The 17,169-nt window shown below is 40.2% G+C and overlaps 1 protein-coding gene across 1 annotated transcript; it reads right to left on the bottom strand.

Annotated features, from left to right (window-relative positions):
- Positions 1-2,028: 2,028 nt before the first annotated feature.
- Positions 2,029-16,513, bottom strand: c14h3orf38 (chromosome 14 C3orf38 homolog). Its single transcript, XM_034187245.1, has 4 exons — positions 16,344-16,513; positions 12,058-12,233; positions 6,329-6,507; positions 2,029-2,779 (listed from the first exon to the last, which is right to left on the bottom strand). The coding sequence occupies exons 1-4, from the start codon at positions 16,468-16,470 to the stop codon at positions 2,416-2,418; spliced, it is 846 nt and encodes a 281-aa protein (XP_034043136.1). The 5' UTR covers positions 16,471-16,513; the 3' UTR covers positions 2,029-2,415.
- Between the last annotated feature and the right edge of the window lie 656 nt (positions 16,514-17,169).

Genomic DNA, 17,169 nt, shown 5'->3' with positions numbered 1-17,169 from the left:
CCATCAGGTTGGCTGGGGAGCATCGGTGCACAGACATTTTCAGATCTTTCCAGATATGCTCAATCGGATTCAGACCTGTGCTCTGGCTGGGCCACTCAAAGACATTCACAAAGTTGTCCTGAATCCACTCCTTTGGTGCCTTGGCTGTGTGCTTTGTGTCACTGTCCTGCTGAAAGAGGAACAGTCCCCCAGTCTGAGATCAACTGTGCTTGATACACATTTTCATCCAGGATGTCTCTGTACATTACTGCATTCATCTTTCCCTCAATCCTGACTAGTCTCCCAGTCCCTGCTGCTGAAAAACATCCCCACAGCATGATGCTGCCACCACCATGCTTCACTGTAAGGATGGTGGTGGCAGGATGGTGCCTGGTTTCCTCCAAACATGAGACCTGGCATTCACGCTGAGTTCAATCATTGTCCCATCAGACTACAGACTTTTGATTTTCATAGTCTGAAAGTCCTTCAGGTGCCTTTTTTGCAAACTCCAGGTGGGCTGCCATGTGCCTTTTACTAAAAAGTGGCTTCCGTCTGGCCACTCTACCATGCAGGCCTGATTGGTGAATTGCTGCAGAGATGATTGTCCTTCTGGAAGGTTGTCCTCTCTCCACAGAGGAATGCTGGAGCTCTGACAGAGTGACCATCAGGTTCTTGATCACCTTCAAACAGCATAGATTCCAGAAATTGATGGAATGGCTTATAAAAGGTTATGGATAACTAATTTGTAACATTTGGGTTCTTTGGTGGACCATTGGCTATATTTCAGAACCTGCCCCTAGAACCAGTAACACCTTTGAGGGTAGAAAAAAAAACAAAAAAAAAACACTAAAGAATGAAACCAACCCATCCACAACACAATCTTGAATCTGTACCTGTACAAGTCAGATACCTCCTCAAGGGCAATTTACAAAAGACTGAGGGTACAAGAAGCTACTGTACAATTTGCTGTACAAAACTACAACATTGGGGCCATTCAGACTTCAAATCATTGAAAGCGACCCATTAAATGAAAATTTGTTCCAAAGGTCTACCAGAACCTCAGGAGCACAATAAAGGAACTGATGCATTTGGTGGAAGTGGGAGCACCAAGATGGAATTCATGCAAACAGAACATGCTGCACAGAAAGGACCAGGTCAGAAGCAAACCTGGGACATTCTCACTGAGGCAACAGTGCTAACCACTAATCCACCTTGCTGCCTAGCATTTTTAATTATTGAATCATTTTCAGGTGTCCTTTTATTGTTTTGAAGATTTTGAATAACTTGGATCAATTTCTGAAGTAGTTGGTAACCATTTCCAGCATTTTGAAACTACATAATTAGTTTTAGTTTGTATTTCAAATGTTTTCTCTCTCTCACACACACACACACACACACTTTCTGAAGGAACTTTTTTTTTTTGTTGCTGGTTCAAACATTTTTTGATTCAACTGACTCTCAAACATTTTGAATAATTTTATGAAGCAGTTGTTTAACAGTTCAAAAAGCATCATTCCTGAATTAAAGTGTTGCCAATATTTTGCAATTCCGTATTTCATATTTCACAACAACAGCTCATTAATGGGTTTTTCCATAATAGTTTGCACAAAATAAAGTAAAAAATAAATAAAAGTAAAAAAACCTGCAGGTGTATATGTACCTTTTCTATCACTTATGCTCATACATTGCAATCCTATGTGCATAGATTTGTTTGCTTTGTACATTTTTCCCAACTTATATGTATACAGTAGTAACATTGCACATGGTTTGTAATATTTTTTTAAAAAACATTAAACCACCCCCCACCATTAAGTGTGATGCTTACGTGTACTAGGAGCTGCTGTCAGGGCTTTTCTGGTCCACTTGTGCTTATCCACCACAACCCAGACCCACTCAGCCAACAGAAATTCCTTCTATGCAACAACATACATAGCCAAGAAATTCTTATTTAGAATAACACAACCTTGGCAGTGAAACAACTCAGCACCCAGTTGTCCAGCTATTTTTCATCATTAAAAAAGGGAGAATTCATGCAAAATGTAATGTTATTCTAATTTGCAATTTTAATGATAAAACCATCTTTCATATTAATAAAGCAGACACACTGCAACATAAAACATCTGTGTATTCGCTATTTTAAATACCTATGTACAATAAGTCTATACTAAAGTATCAAAAAATTATATTTGGTCTAAGGCACATATCATCAAAAAGTATTTTAACCAAATTTCAATAAAACAGTGTCCACCTATATATGCACAATGTCACTCAATGCATATTTAGGATTCCTGACGTGAAAATTTGAAATCCTGAACTCAGCTGGCAAACAAAATTTGTGCAGGCACATTACATATTGTAAGGAGGGAGTAAAGGGATGCATTCCAAGTCTTAATCTAACGATGCCAACTAATGTCCGTATCAGTGTGACAAACACAGTCATCTACAAAGAAGCTGCAGTTCACTGGAGTCGCAAGTCAACATTGGAGCTGCTGTCTCCGTTCCGACTAAAGTATCCTGCCCTCTGATCTTCAGGTTGATGAACTTAATCTTCCAGCTGTCATTGTCCAAGGGAGAGCGGATCAGACCAAATATTTGTTCGTAGACGCCCAGACAGACTGTGTCTCTGTGGATGGTCCCAGCCACAGCCACCAGCACCAGGCCGTGGGGTGATGCCAGGGCCCGTAGACCATGGGAGTCCAGGTTGGGTCTGAGGAGCAGGCGTTCCTCCTTGGTTAAAGACAGGAGGCGGAGGTTGACCATTTCAGCGCCAGCAAACTCCTCTGTATGTTCTCCATTTACACTGAGAAAGAGCAATCCAAAATTATGTCAATGGACTGCCCCCAGCTGGTAAATTGTGTGATTTAATTCAAATGCCTTATTGTTGCCTTTATCATGTTGGATGATAAATTAGGAGAGATTCTCCAACACTGTAGTTATAAATTAAAAACAACGACCTAACCACTGTACCACCAGGGGTGTGTGATTATAACAAAAAACAGAAACGGAATTCGGATAAACAATCCTATTATCTCATTTATAATATTTATGTAATTGTTTGGAGTTCAAAATTTGATTACGTAATCGCCCAGCCCTAGCAACCACACTGGGATATGGGGAGACAGAATATTGTCAGTACTGTTTTAAAAATGCAAAGAGGAAAGGGGTATGAAAAAGAGCCAGTCCAAAATTTATATATAGGTGCTGGTCATATAATTAGGACTTCATGAAAAAGTTGATTTATTCAGGAATTCCATTCAAAAAGTGAAACTTGTATATTATATTAATTCATTTAAATATAACATTGAAAACCCCATTTAATGTATATTTTACTCACTCATCACTAACTCATCTTCAACCGCTTTTCCGGGTTTGGGTGACGGGGGCAACAGCTCTAGCAGGGAACCCCAGACTTCTTTTTCCCATGCCACACTGACCACCTCTGACTGGGGGATCCTGAGGCATTCCCAGACCAGTGTGGAGATATAATCTCTCCACCTAGTCCTGGGTCTTTCCCGGGGTCTCCTCCCAGATGGACATGCCTGGAACACCTCCCTAGGGAGGTGCCCAGGAAGTATCGTTACCAGATGTCTGAACCACCTCAGCGGGCTCCTTTCAACATGAAGGAGCGGCGACTCTACTCCGAGCTGCCCACGGATGACCAAACATCTCACCCTATCTCTAAGGGAGACACCAGCCACGCTCCTGAGGAAGCCCATTTCGGCCGCTTGTACCCGTGATCTAGTTCTTTCGGTCATGACCCAACCCTCATGACCATAGGTGAGAGTAGGAATGAAGTTGACCAGGAGATCAACAGCTTCGCCTTTTGGCTCAGCTCCCTTTTCGTCACAACAGGACGGTAGAGCGAATGCAATACCGCCCCTGCTGCACCGATTCTCCGGCCAATCTCACGCTCCATCGTCCCCTCACTCGTGAACAAGACCCCGAGGTACTTGAACTCCTTCACTTGAGGGATGGCCGTATTCCCTACCCAGAGTAGGCAATCCATCGGTTTCCTCCTGAGAACCATGGCCTCAGATTTAGAAGTGCCAATCCTCAACCCAGCCACTTCACACTCGGCTGCGAACTGAGTGAGTATTGGAGGCTACAGGCTGATGAAGCAAACAGGACCACATCATCTGCAAAAAGCAGTGATGATACCCTGAGCCCACCAAACCGGAAATCCTCCTCCCCCAACTACACCTCGATATCCTGTCCATGAATATCACAAACAGGATTGGTGACAATGCACAGTCCTGGTGGAGGCCAACTTCCACTGGAAATGAGTCCGACTTACTACCAAGCACCCGGACACAGCTCTTGCTTTGCCAGTACAGAGACTGGGTGGCCCTGAGAAGGGACCCCCTCACTCCATACTCCCGCAGCACCTCCCACAGTATCTCCCAGGGTACCCGATCATACGCCTTTTCCAATCCACAAAACACATGTAGACTGGGTGGGCATACTCCCAGGCACCCTCCAGGATCCCTGTGAGAGTAAAGAGCTGGTCGGCTGTTCCATGACCAGGACTGAACCCGCATTGTTCCTCTTCAATCAGAGGTTTGACTATCGGCTGAACCCTCCTTTCCAGCACCCTGGAGAATACTTTACCAGGGAGGGTGAGTAGTGTGATGCCCCTGTAGTTGGCACACACTCTCTGGTCTTTCTTTTTAAATAATCAAACATGTCTTAATCACTCTCATTTTTGAAAGTAAGGTGCAGACTGGCAATCACTATCGCCTGACAAAGTTTGATCCGGTGTCGCCGACCGAATGCTACCCCCCTAAAAAATGGTCCCTCCGCCTTCACTGTGCATGCGTCATTTCGGCGCGTTAGCATCGTCATACCTAAGCATCAGCTGCGATCCACCAATTATCACCTCGTTTCTGCTTAAAACTGCACAAGGCAGGGCGGACCAATTTTTAGGGGTGACCGTTCTGTCGGCGACACCGGATCTGATCTGGATTGTGGATTTTGTGGACCTTTTGAATGTAATATTGAAAAGCCCATTTGGTGTACATTTTGAATTATATCTCAATCAAAAGTGCCTCAATCACTCATCATTCTGTTATGGATTTACCGACACCACCAAAGTCGGATGAAGGTTCCAATTTTATGCCTGTTTGTCTATTTTCCAGTTATCAGTCAGAAACCAAGTGCCAAAAAGCAATGAGAAATTGTGTATAGCAAAAAATAACCAATGTTCTATGAAAATATGTGAAAAAGAATTCAGAAACCATCAACTTGAGAAAAAAACCTGACAACACCACAAAAAAAACAAACAAACTTTGATTTAAGTACATGAACTAAATACATACTCCTGACATTTGATCACATCTATTTTAACTTATGAAAAGCCACGTCTAACAGGACTTTGACCTTGAAATTTTTTTTCCAAGGTTACATTTTGTGGAATTGGAAACTCGTTTTAGCGGAGGTTTACGCTCTATGAGTGCGGTGCTCCAGTTTTTACTTGTTTTTAAAATGAAAACTGTATAAATTTCTATAGAGTTGGAAAAATGAAATTCTAAGTGGAGAAAAAATGCTGCACATTCACGTGAAAAGCAGATAATCTGCTGTGGGCGTGTTGCACTGCTGTTGCTGTTAGTCAGCCTGTGAAGCCAGATGCATGTTTTTATTCATAGGAAACAATAATTACAGAGAACTATCAGGAAGATGAGGGCAAAATGTGTGTGCTGCTGCCTCTGATTCTGATCAGTGTGTACTGTGCATCTTCAGTCAGGAGCCGCCTGAGCTCCAGAGAGAGAGAGAGAAAAAAACAAAACAAAAACAAACAAAACAAAAAACTGCTTGCCAACATTTGCCGAATGCTGTTTATTCTAAAAGTGCCATACACAGTTATTTTCATTTATTTACATCTAAAGATTTTTTTTAATTGTCATTTTTGTCCTTGTTTTTTTTTTTTTTTGTTACTTCTGAGTTTATGTAGTCTTGAGTCTTGGCTCCTTGTGGCCCAATGCACAAATTCTATGTTAGCCATCTACAAATAACAGATAAAACTTAATATTCATTTTAATTTAAATTATTCAGGGGTTTTTTTTGTTTTGTTTTTTGCTGTACCCCAAACTTTCATGACAGTGGGTACATGTATCCACATTTTTCACAAGGAGTTGGAATGCTGCCCTCTAAGGGTCAATCAGAGAAATTGAGACATTGTTATGCATAGATACTGAGAAAATAGCAGGGAAAAAAAACTCAAAAGAGATTCATTCATTACAAATTCTCACTATGTTCATCTGCATATTTCTGAACATCATTTAAACTCTGTTTATAAAAATCTACCAAAATCAAGAAGGGGAGGGACACCATAATTCTGACCACAAATAATTACCTTGACAGGAGGCGTAACTTTGCATCTGGCCAGAAGTGCTGTGGCCCCCAATCCAGATGCTGCTGGCCAAGTGAGGGATTTTGGCTGTTCAGCAGCTGGAAAAACCACTGGCAGAACTGCCGCCCAAGCACCAGCGGATCGAAACCTGGGTCAGCCTTCACATCTGTGTGATGCAATTCCTTCATGAAAGGAGACATTATTACGACACTCACTTATGATGCTGTGCCTGAAACATTTTAACTAGCACATTCTATTTGACAAATTCCAACAACAAAGCCCTGATTCATGCCACAGCATGACCAAAGCTTAAATCTAAAAATGCTGTTGTAGCTTGTCCTTACTCACTAACACAGCTGTAACTCTTAATCGACTCATCAATTCTAAAATTCACCGACAACTATTCTGGTACATTTTTACTTGTTTTGAGATTTTTGGGGGGGTGGGGTGGGGGTGTTGTGTTAATGTAAGAATTATCAGATTTAATTATTTATTCTTAGATGTTAATATTTTCTGGTTTCTTTATCCCTTTTCTCACTCACTCACTCACTCACGTTCAACCGCTTACTCAAGTTAATGGTCACGGGGGGGTGCAGTGATGGGACGAACAACACTGGTGCGTCAACACTGTGCCAGGCACACAAGAGTGAACCCCCATATTGGTGCGTGTATTGCTTTAAGAAAAAAAAAAATCATGTGACCGATACAGGAAGTGTGTCGTTCGGATGCGCCGCGCCAAATTGTGTTTATAAGGAAACAAACTATATCGACATGTTGCGGATTTGCTGGATGGAGTTTTGCTGTTGGAGTTGGATTTTTGCTTGCTCTCACCTTGTTCCACTGACTTCATGGATCGAATAAGTTTGATTTTTTTGACACCACATCACAGCGGTCACAGGGTGTGAGGCAGTGTACACCCTGGACAGGAATGCCAGTCTGTCACAGGGTTACTCCTCTTGTCATTAAATAAGTTCAAAACAGCAGCGAGCTCTTTGAGTTGTGTACAAAGCAACACATTTGAGGGTATCATATTGGGCTTTGAGAAACACTGACCGATATTGTTAATCATAACTAGGGATGGGTATCGAGAACCGGCTCCTTTCGGGTATCGTTAAGAAATGATTCGATCCACCGACATCAATAAACTTTGTGCTTAACGATTCTGTTATCGGTCCTTCAGAGTGGCCGTTGTTTTGGGGGGTGTTTGTCAGGAAAATGATCATTTCTCTACATTGATTACAGACCCTGCAGCGGGTCCTTAATCAACTTTTCTGCAGCGCAGCTTTGCTTTGAACCTTGAACCAATCGAAGCAGTGGTTCGCAGATTGAAGCAATGCTTTGGTCGAATGCTTCGTTTATTTCTTTCTTTTGCTTAATTTTCCCCCGCTAAAACCCTAAAGAGCATACGTCTGTGAGTATTATTTACCTTTTCTATGTTAAACCGACCTGTTGATAGATGTATTTTATAACTTAAAAACGGGAGCGATGCTAACGCGTTAGCATGTCTATGGCATTTTCAATGTTAAAAGTTAGCATTTAGCAACTGCAGCCGTCATCACGTTCGGGTGCATTTGTTTTCAAATTGTAATATTCCTTAAATTTATTTTTGCTTATATATTAATAATCTAATGATTATTATATACAGTTTTAGAGAGAGAGAAAAAGAACCTGAATAGAAACACAACAGAAAATATATAATAGCAACTAATAATGACAACGGCAAACGGCAAAAACAAGCCTTAGAAACCTTGGCGTTATTTTCGATGAAGGAATGTCTCTTGCTCAGCACACAAGCAAGCTTGTGAAGAATTGCTTCTTTCAACTGCGAAATATCGCCAAACTTAAACAATTGGTGTCACAGAAAGAATTAGAGGAAATCATCCATGCCTTTGTCTCCACGCGGTTGGACTATTGCAACAGCCTGTTCACTTGCCTGGGTAAGAAGGAGATAAATCGGTTTCAGTATGTCCAGAACTCTGCTGCGAGGCTTCTGACCCGCACCAACAGGAGAGCCCACATCACGCCTATCTTGGAATCCCTCCACTGGCTCCCTGTTGCTTCCAGAATTCATTTTAAAATCTTGGTTTTGACTTTCAGAGCACTACATGGTCAGGCTCCTGATTACACTGCTAACTTGATTCAGCCCTACACCTCAGCCCGCAGCCTCAGATCTTTAGGTCAGAACCTGTTGATGGCTCCTCGAACCTGCTTTAAAACTCGAGGAGACCGATCTTTTAAAGCCGTAGCGCCTCGTCTCTGGCACGAACTCCCTCTGTCCCTGCGATCCCTGGACTCTGTTGAGATGTTCAAAAAGCAACTAAAGACTCTACCTTTTAAACAGGCTTTTCATGGCCAATAATTTTTTAGTACTGAGTGTGTATTTTTACTGTATATTTTTATTGTTTTACCTTGTAAAGCGCTTTGTGACCCCTGTCTGTGAAAAGCGTTATATAAATAAAGTTTACTTACTTACTAATGAACAGAAATAAATACATACAGAAATAAATGTTTCCTGTGAACACCTAGTGACTCTCACACCTCCATTTCATCCCTGTCTTATTTCAGTTTAATGACAGTTTGTGTCAGTCAAACCATATTTTCAGTTTGTTCATTTCTTCAGTGATTTCCTCCAGAACTGTCTGCCAAACTAGAAAACTGCTGCATCCTAGTAAGAGCAGAATACTACTGGAATGAATCTGAATACGGAAAGTTGTTTTTTTTTTCCTCACCTAAATGGATGCTGCACTCACTCCAGTTTATCGTCTGGAATAGTCCCAGATTGCATTTCAAAGCTTCTAGAATTGAAACATTTTCGTGCAGGTGGTGTTGGGGGGTAATTTTGGGTTTCAGCATTTTTTGTTTTTCACCACTTTCATCCCTGAATATGAGTTTTGATTCACTTTTGTGCGGATTCAAGTTACTAACTGGGACTCCTGTCTCGTTGCGAGAAAGAAACGAGAATCGTCCTCCGTTCTGTTCACACAGCTCCAAACGTTGCGCGGCAAGTCAAGATAGAATGATAGAATCCAGTCTGAATTAATAACTTCAAAGCGAAACAGTTTTGTTTATTTTTATTTATGTCCAGAGATCAAGGATACAGTGACTAATTTCATATTAAATTTACTTTAAGACTCAAGGAAATACATAGAAAACCTGTAAAGCCTACTTTTAGTACAAAATTCACGAGGTATCGATAAAGGAATCGATAAGGAATCGGATCGATAAGCAGAATCGATAATGGTATCGATATCGATAAAATCTTATCAATACCCTTCCCTAATCATAACCTGACATTTTATGGACCAATGAACGAATGGATTAATCCATAAAATTATCAACAGATTCGTCTATAATGAAAATAACTGTTAGTTGCAACCGCTGGAATAGGCTCCAGCATCTCCACGACCCTTAACTGAAATAATCTGGTACGTATACAAAAATAAATGAGGGAATGTTGCAGCCCTATGTAACATGTTTGGATTTTATTTTGTTTTTGTGTCTCAGGAAGAGACAAAGCTGTGAGATAGGACTTCTTCCATTGTATTTTTTTTTAAAACCATGACTACATTCATTACTGCTTTTTGCAGATGATGTGGTCCCGTTGGCTTCATTGTCCTGTGACCTTCATCATTGACTGGTCCGTTCACAGCCGAGTGTGGAGCAACTGGGATGTGGATCAGCACCTTTTAAATCTGAGGCCATGGTGCTCAGCAGGAAACCAATGGATTTCCTACTCCAGGTAGGGAATGAGGTCTTGCCTAGGGATGGGTATTGATAAGATTTTATCGATATCGATTCCCTTATCAATACCTCCTGTGAATTTTCTGTGTACTGAAAGTAGGCTTTACAGGTTTTCTTTGTCAACAACATTTTATTGAGTCTTAAAGTAAATAAATATGAAATTCGTCACTGGATCCTTGATCTCTGGACATAAATAGAAATAAAAAACTCTGGAGTTTTTGTCAAAAGCATTTCCTTTCAGTCTCTCTATACATCTGAGCTGAGTTCAGACGGCTGCTGGAGTCTGCAGGTCTGTAGCCATACAGTCTTGGGCTGCCGCATGTCAGCACAAGACGTCTCATTTTTGGAGGGAAAAAAAAAAACATTTTGATCAATTGCAGTTTGTGTGTATTACAACATTTGAAAACAGGCGTCATTTGATTTCAATGGCGATTCGCTTTGGAGTTCGACTCAGCAGAGAGCGGCACAGTGTTTGGAGCAACGGAACGGAGGACGATTCTCATTTCTTTCTTGCAACAAGACAGGAGTCCCAGTAAGTCACTTTAATCTGCACAACAGTGACTCACGATTGACATACTTTAATGGCTTTGAGAGGGATTAAGAAGCGGAATTGTCGCTTCTGAAGAGGACCAAAACAATGAACCAACAAAACAGCAGATTGAAGCACTGCTTCATTGGTTCAAGGTTCAAAACAAAGCCACGCTACAGAAATGGTTGAATGCAGACCCACTGCAGGGTCTTTATAAAGTGGGATTTTTTAAATATTATTATTTGCAAAATAATACTTTTTTTTTTATGACAAAATACTTTAATGCAAAGTTGAAAGGTATTGATCAAATTTATGGCTGTGATTTAGTTGGAAAGTAAACAATTGACAATTAACTAATCGGAAAATAATTAACAGACTAAGACTTGATAGGCTATTCGGTTATAAAAATAACTTAGTCGCAGCCCTACTACATAATACACTGTTCAATTTGTCACTAGAATCCCAAGTACTCTTCATTCATTCAAACCATCTCAAACTGTTGGACACCACTGAACCACAGTGACAATGCTTGCAATAAAAACTAAATAAAACTAGAAGCACTCGGAGAGCGCAAACCTCCGCCAAGGCCATAGGGTCACTGACGTCACATGGAATACCCTTTGGCAAAGAGACTTATTCCACATCGTTTCACGCATCTACAGTCATGTTTCAGATTCAGTGGTTAAAGCCTTAGATCTTCAGCAAATGTATTTATAAAGAGAAACTGCATTAACTACACAATTTTTTTTATTTTCTAATAAGTTTATTGAATGAGGAGAAACAAATGCTAAATTATTGTTGTGTCGTAACTTAATTTTTGTTCAGCCTTTGTGACCCGTCTTCATGAAGTTAGATGCAAAAATGTTGAAATTGGCCCTATCCTGCAATGATAAAGAATCCTTAAAAAAATTACTGGATCCGGATCGTGTTCCGGATCATTACCAAAATTTAATGACTTCTAAGTTAGGCCAAGATACACCCCTGGTAAAAAATTTCAGTGAAATCCGTTGAGGATTTTTTGAGTAATCCTGCTAATAAACCAACCAACAAACAAATGGACGCAACCGAAAACATAACCTCCTTGGTGGAGGTTTTTTGGCTTAATTCATGTAATGAGGCATATTCATAGTGTACCAGATCAGCAATTTCTAATATTTTACTCCAGTCAGTACTCATGCTTTAAATAATATCAAATGTAAAATACATCTTGTCGATTAGCAATGAGTCACTAATCACATTCAAGTATCTTTAACCAGAAGAACACACAGAGTTTTGAGATGCTGCTGTGAATGATCCACACGTATGAGTTAATCATCTACTGTCTTCTTATTTCCTTTATATTTGACCATTTTGTAGCTCAGACAGTGGTTCCACAAGCTCTGTAGGTGAAGTCAGATGAAATCTCTGAAATACACTGTGTCATAACAGGAATCAGAAAGTGACCTGGTGGTTTGGTCCCTACCGTCCCAGATGACCACAGCTCCAGTGTCCTTTTAACCAACTGGTGTTTCTCACTGTTTGTTGACATCACAACCCCCTCCTTGACCAGGTAACTGAATAAAAGCTCACGATGAACCTTTTTCCTTCTCAGGAGCTCCTCAGCACTGGTTGAGTAAGTCAGAATTGCTTCCACAGCCTCTGCATTTAGAAATGAATACACAGTAAACTGGAACGCCTACTTCAGTAACTGAAGAGTACATTTACACATACACGTGTGCACACTAATCTCCACATGAAACATTGCTATTCTGTGTGGTGTTTGCATGTTTCCCCCATGTTTGCGTGGGGGTGCTCTGGCTTCCTCCCACATCCAAAGACATGTACTAAGTCAGGGGAATTCAATAATTTAAACTGTCCATAGGTGTGTGTGTATGTTTGTTTGTCTGTATGTGGCCCTGCGATAGACTGGCGTCCTGTCCAGGGTGTACCCCGCCTCATGCACTATGACTGCTGGGATAGGCTCCAGCCCTGCTGTGACCCTTAATTGGAGTAAGCGGGTATAGAAGATGGATGGATGGATGGATAAGTCGTATTTTCTTTCCTACTGAGGCCAAACTGAATTGTCTTCCAAGTTAAAGGAGGCGTTTCAAACCTTTGGGACTGATGTCAGCTCTATAATTTATTCCAAAAAGACTGAATTACACGCAAAAAACAACAAACGTTCAAAATTTTGTACATCACTTTCACAGAATACTTTGAACTGGACCCGTTTCATGGCAGATAGATCTAACTTATTATTTTAACCTCCTCCATCTCAAATTCCTTCAGAATGGAGTTCCTTTTGACAGCATTATGAACAAAAAACAAAAAAAAACAAAACCTTTCTAACAAAATATTTCTGTTTTCTTTGTACATTTGTCATCAAAAAGGTTGTAAACATGACAAATAATTACTTTAGAGAGCTCCAAATGCTTTCTCCACCTGGAGTGCTTCTCTGTGATTCCAGAAGTGATTAGAAGTGTTTTCAACAGCCAACTCGGACAGAAAATTAATTTGCTACAAAATAATTACTTTATATATGTGGCATCCAACGCATAACGCATGACAGCCAGTGGAACAAAGCACAGCATCCAGCTGGGAATACAGTGGGTGGGATCGTCACGACGTGCGTGCATCAAAGTAGTGCAATTCTCAGTTGGCTTAATAATATTATTCATGGTGCTGCCCCTAACTATCTATTATCCTCCTTTTGTCTAAATTCCTCCCGTCACAATACTCGCTCCAGGTCTTATGTGAAATGTTCAAAAAAAGCATTTGGAGCCATCTAAAAAGGTAATTAATTATTTGTCATATTTACATTGTCATGGCTTGGTAAAACAGCTGCATTTTCTTTCCTTCTTGTCTGCAACTGTTAAAGTATGTTTACGATCGATTTAACATCTCGTTATAATCGTTCAGATGAGCTGCACTCTGATGCGATCAGCTGACGCAACCACTCGCTCTGTTCACTTCTTCTTTACTCCACTTGATGAGATGCACATCGTGTTGGCGAGCAGATCGTGCCACGTAGCAAAGACATTTATGCATGGAGGATTTTTTTGAACATTTCAAAATTATTTCCGCAATTGCACATGCTGGTGCCCCTCTCACGTTCAGTCTGCACCCGTTAAAAATGAGTTTACTTTCCTGCATGACACAGGTCATGCAACTGCCTGAATCAGTCATGCACGTGCCAGTGCACCTTTACTCTCTCATTATTTATCCTGTAAAATCCTTTGGACATACTTCCTTCAAACATACTGGTGTCACAGTCTGGAATGGTATCTCTACTTGGTTGCAGTCCATTAGCAAGAAGTTAAGTTTTAAAAGGCAGTTTTATTCGGTCAGCTATGGGAAGAACTCAACCCTTTTAGCTGTTTTAAATGTGATTTCTAGTCCAAAAGACAAGCTTATCTTCTAGTCCATTATTTTCTTGTCCAAACCTTGGTGCTAAAGTTGTTGTCCTCTATACAACCCCTGGCAGAAATTATGGAATCCATGGCCTCGGAGGATGTTCATTCAGTCGTTTCATTTTGTAGAAAAAAAAGCAGATCGCAGACATGACACAAAACTAAAGTCATTTCAAATGGCAACTTTCTGGCTTTAAGAAACACTATAAGAAATCAGGAAAAAAAAATTGTGGCAGTCAGTAACGGTTACTTTTTTAGACCAAGCAGAGGGAAAAAAATATGGAATCACTCAATTCTGAGGAAAAAATTATGGAATCATGAAAAACAAAAGAACGCTCCAACACATCACTAGTATTTTGTTGCACCACCTCTGGCTTTTATAACAGCTTGCAGTCTCTGAGGCATGGACTTAATGAGTGACAAACAGTACTCTTCATCAATCTGGCTCCACCTTTCTCTGATTGCTGTTGCCAGATCAGCTTTGCAGGATGGAGCCTTGTCATGGACCATTTTCTTCAACTTCCACCAAAGATTTTCAATTGGATTAAGATCCGGACTATTTGCAGGCCATGACATTGACCCTATGTGTCTTTTTGCAAGGAATGTTTTCACAGTTTTATCATCTTGAAAAATGATTTCATCATCCCCAAACATCCTTTCAATTGATGGGATAAGAAAAGTGTCCAAAATATCAACGTAAACTTGTGCATTTATTGATGATGTAATGACAGCCATCTCCCCAGTGCCTTTACCTGACATGCAGCCCCATATCATCAATGACTGTGGAAATTTACATGTTCTCTCCAGGCAGTCATCTTTATAAATCTCACTGGAACGGCACCAAACAAAAGTTCCAGCATCATCACCTTGCCCAATGCAGATTCGAGATTCATCACTGAATATGACTTTCATCCAGTCATCCACAGTCCACGACTGCTTTTCCTTAGCCCATTGTAACCTTGTTTTTTTCTGTTTAGGTGTTGATGGCTTTCGTTTAGTTTTTCTGTATGTAAATCCCATTTCCTTTAGGCGGTTTCTTACAGTTCGGTCACAGACGTTGACTCTAGTTTCCTCCCATTCGTTCCTCATTTGTTTTGTTGTGCATTTTCGATTTTTGAGACATATTGCTTTAAGTTTTCTGTCTTGACGCTTTGATGTCTTCCTTGGTCTACCAGTATGTTTGCCTTTAACAACCTTCCCATGTTGTTTGTATTTGGTCCAGAGTTTAGACACAGCTGACTGTGAACAACCAACATTATTTTGCAATATTGCGTGATGATTTACCCTCTTTTAAGAGTTTGATAATCCTCTCCTTCGTTCAATTGACATCCCTCGTGTTGGAGCCATGATTCATGTCAGTCCACTTGGTGCAACAGCTCTCCAAGGTGTGATCACTCCTTTTTAGATGCAGACTAACGAGCAGATCTGATTTGATGCAGGTGTTAGTTTGGGGGATGAAAATTTACAGGGTGATTCCATAATTTATTCCTCAGAATTGAGTGATTCCATATTTTTTTCCCTCTGCTTGGTCTAAAAAAGTAACCATTACTGACTGCCACAATTTTTTTTCCTGATTTCTTATAGTGTTTCTTAAAGCCAGAAAGTTGCCATTTGAAATTACTTTAGTTTTGTGTCATGTCTGCGATCTGCTTTTTTTTTTCTACAAAATTAAACGACTGAATGAACATCCTCAGGTGATTCCATAATTTTTGCCAGGGGTTGTACTTATACAGGGACAATTGTTATTTATGTAAATTTATTAAGATCTTATTGCTCTCTGTTCAATGTCTACTCATTTTATTTTATTGGTATCCCAGTAAACGATTATATATAGTATGAACTGTTAGTAATTTGTTGCTTGTTCATAATGGCGGGTAGAGTATAGAAATACTGTTAATTGTTACTAATTGGTTGCTTATTTATTATTAGAGGTCCTGTAATAAATATTTCTACATTGTACATAGCATAAGTATCTATTTTCATTTAATTAAAATGTTGTTTAATGATAGTCATTAAATATCTCTCAGTATATTTATAATTGCAATTCAATACATGTTATACATGTCAGTGCCACATACGTCAGCAGAATAAATATCTTGTTGTGTAAACATCACTTTTTAATGAAATCAACCCCTGAAGAAAATTGCCCAACTGAATCTTTAATTTTGACAGTATTTCAAACAACTTCAGTATTTTTCCACACAAAAAAAACGCTGCTCGGTCAAAGGCTTTGCCTTCGTTATATTACTGATTTTACAAAATAAACTTAATCAATCCATCCCTCTTCATAGTTATTAACCATAGCTTCTTTTGCTAGCTACTGGCGACTGTAAAAGAGAGACAACAAAGTGGAACTAACCTGTAGAACTTTCCACTGCGATCATTTTTTTCGTGACCGTGTCGCAAAGCGAAAGCAAGTCGCTTTGTGTCAACATATTTATGATTTTTGTACAACCAGCACGCTCCTGTTTTGATAAACCCGACATCCTCGCTACAGCGCTTCTGATCCACCGTCCCCAGGACGTAGTACACGTCATTACGTCACTTCCTGGCTGAAATCTGCCCGGGAGTGATATCATACACACTGAAAAAAGAAAACACTTAACACTTGGTCTAAAAAAAATATTTAGGAATAGAATAGTACGTGGAAGAAAATCTTCCTTATCACTGGCTGACAGCGCTTTGCATTGAGCTCTGTCCAAAGGAGGAGGCGGGGCCCAGCCGCGCAACAGGAAAAATGTCCGTGCTGAAACAACATTCATTCCACTAACGTTCCACAGAACAAACCAACCAAGTGTCTGCTGACTGAGTTTCGAAGCGTGCATTTAATGTTGTTTATTTTTCTTCAAGCAAACTTTATTGACAATTCACCAACAGCAAAACATCATCGATAACACAATCCAAACACAAAAACTCAGCAAACCACAGACACACTGGGGGGCAGACAAAAACAACAATAATAATAATAAAAAAAACAAATTAGAAAAAGAACAAGAGGTTACGTGTACTCTAGGGGTTTTCATTCATTAACAAAAGTCTCAGGTGTGTGTGTGTGTGTGTGTGTGTGTGTGTGTGTGTGTGTGTGTGTGTGTGTGTGTGTGTGTGTGTGTGTGTGTGTGTGTGTGTGTGTGTGTGTGTGTGTGTGTGTCACAGGTTAGTTATTTCAGTTTAATAAATTGGTTGAT

This window comes from Thalassophryne amazonica, chromosome 14 (assembly GCF_902500255.1).
Source record: "Thalassophryne amazonica chromosome 14, fThaAma1.1, whole genome shotgun sequence".
Classification (NCBI taxonomy): domain Eukaryota; kingdom Metazoa; phylum Chordata; class Actinopteri; order Batrachoidiformes; family Batrachoididae; genus Thalassophryne; species Thalassophryne amazonica.
Note: the sequence above shows the minus strand (reverse complement) of the source record. Positions and strands in the feature narration are given on the sequence as shown.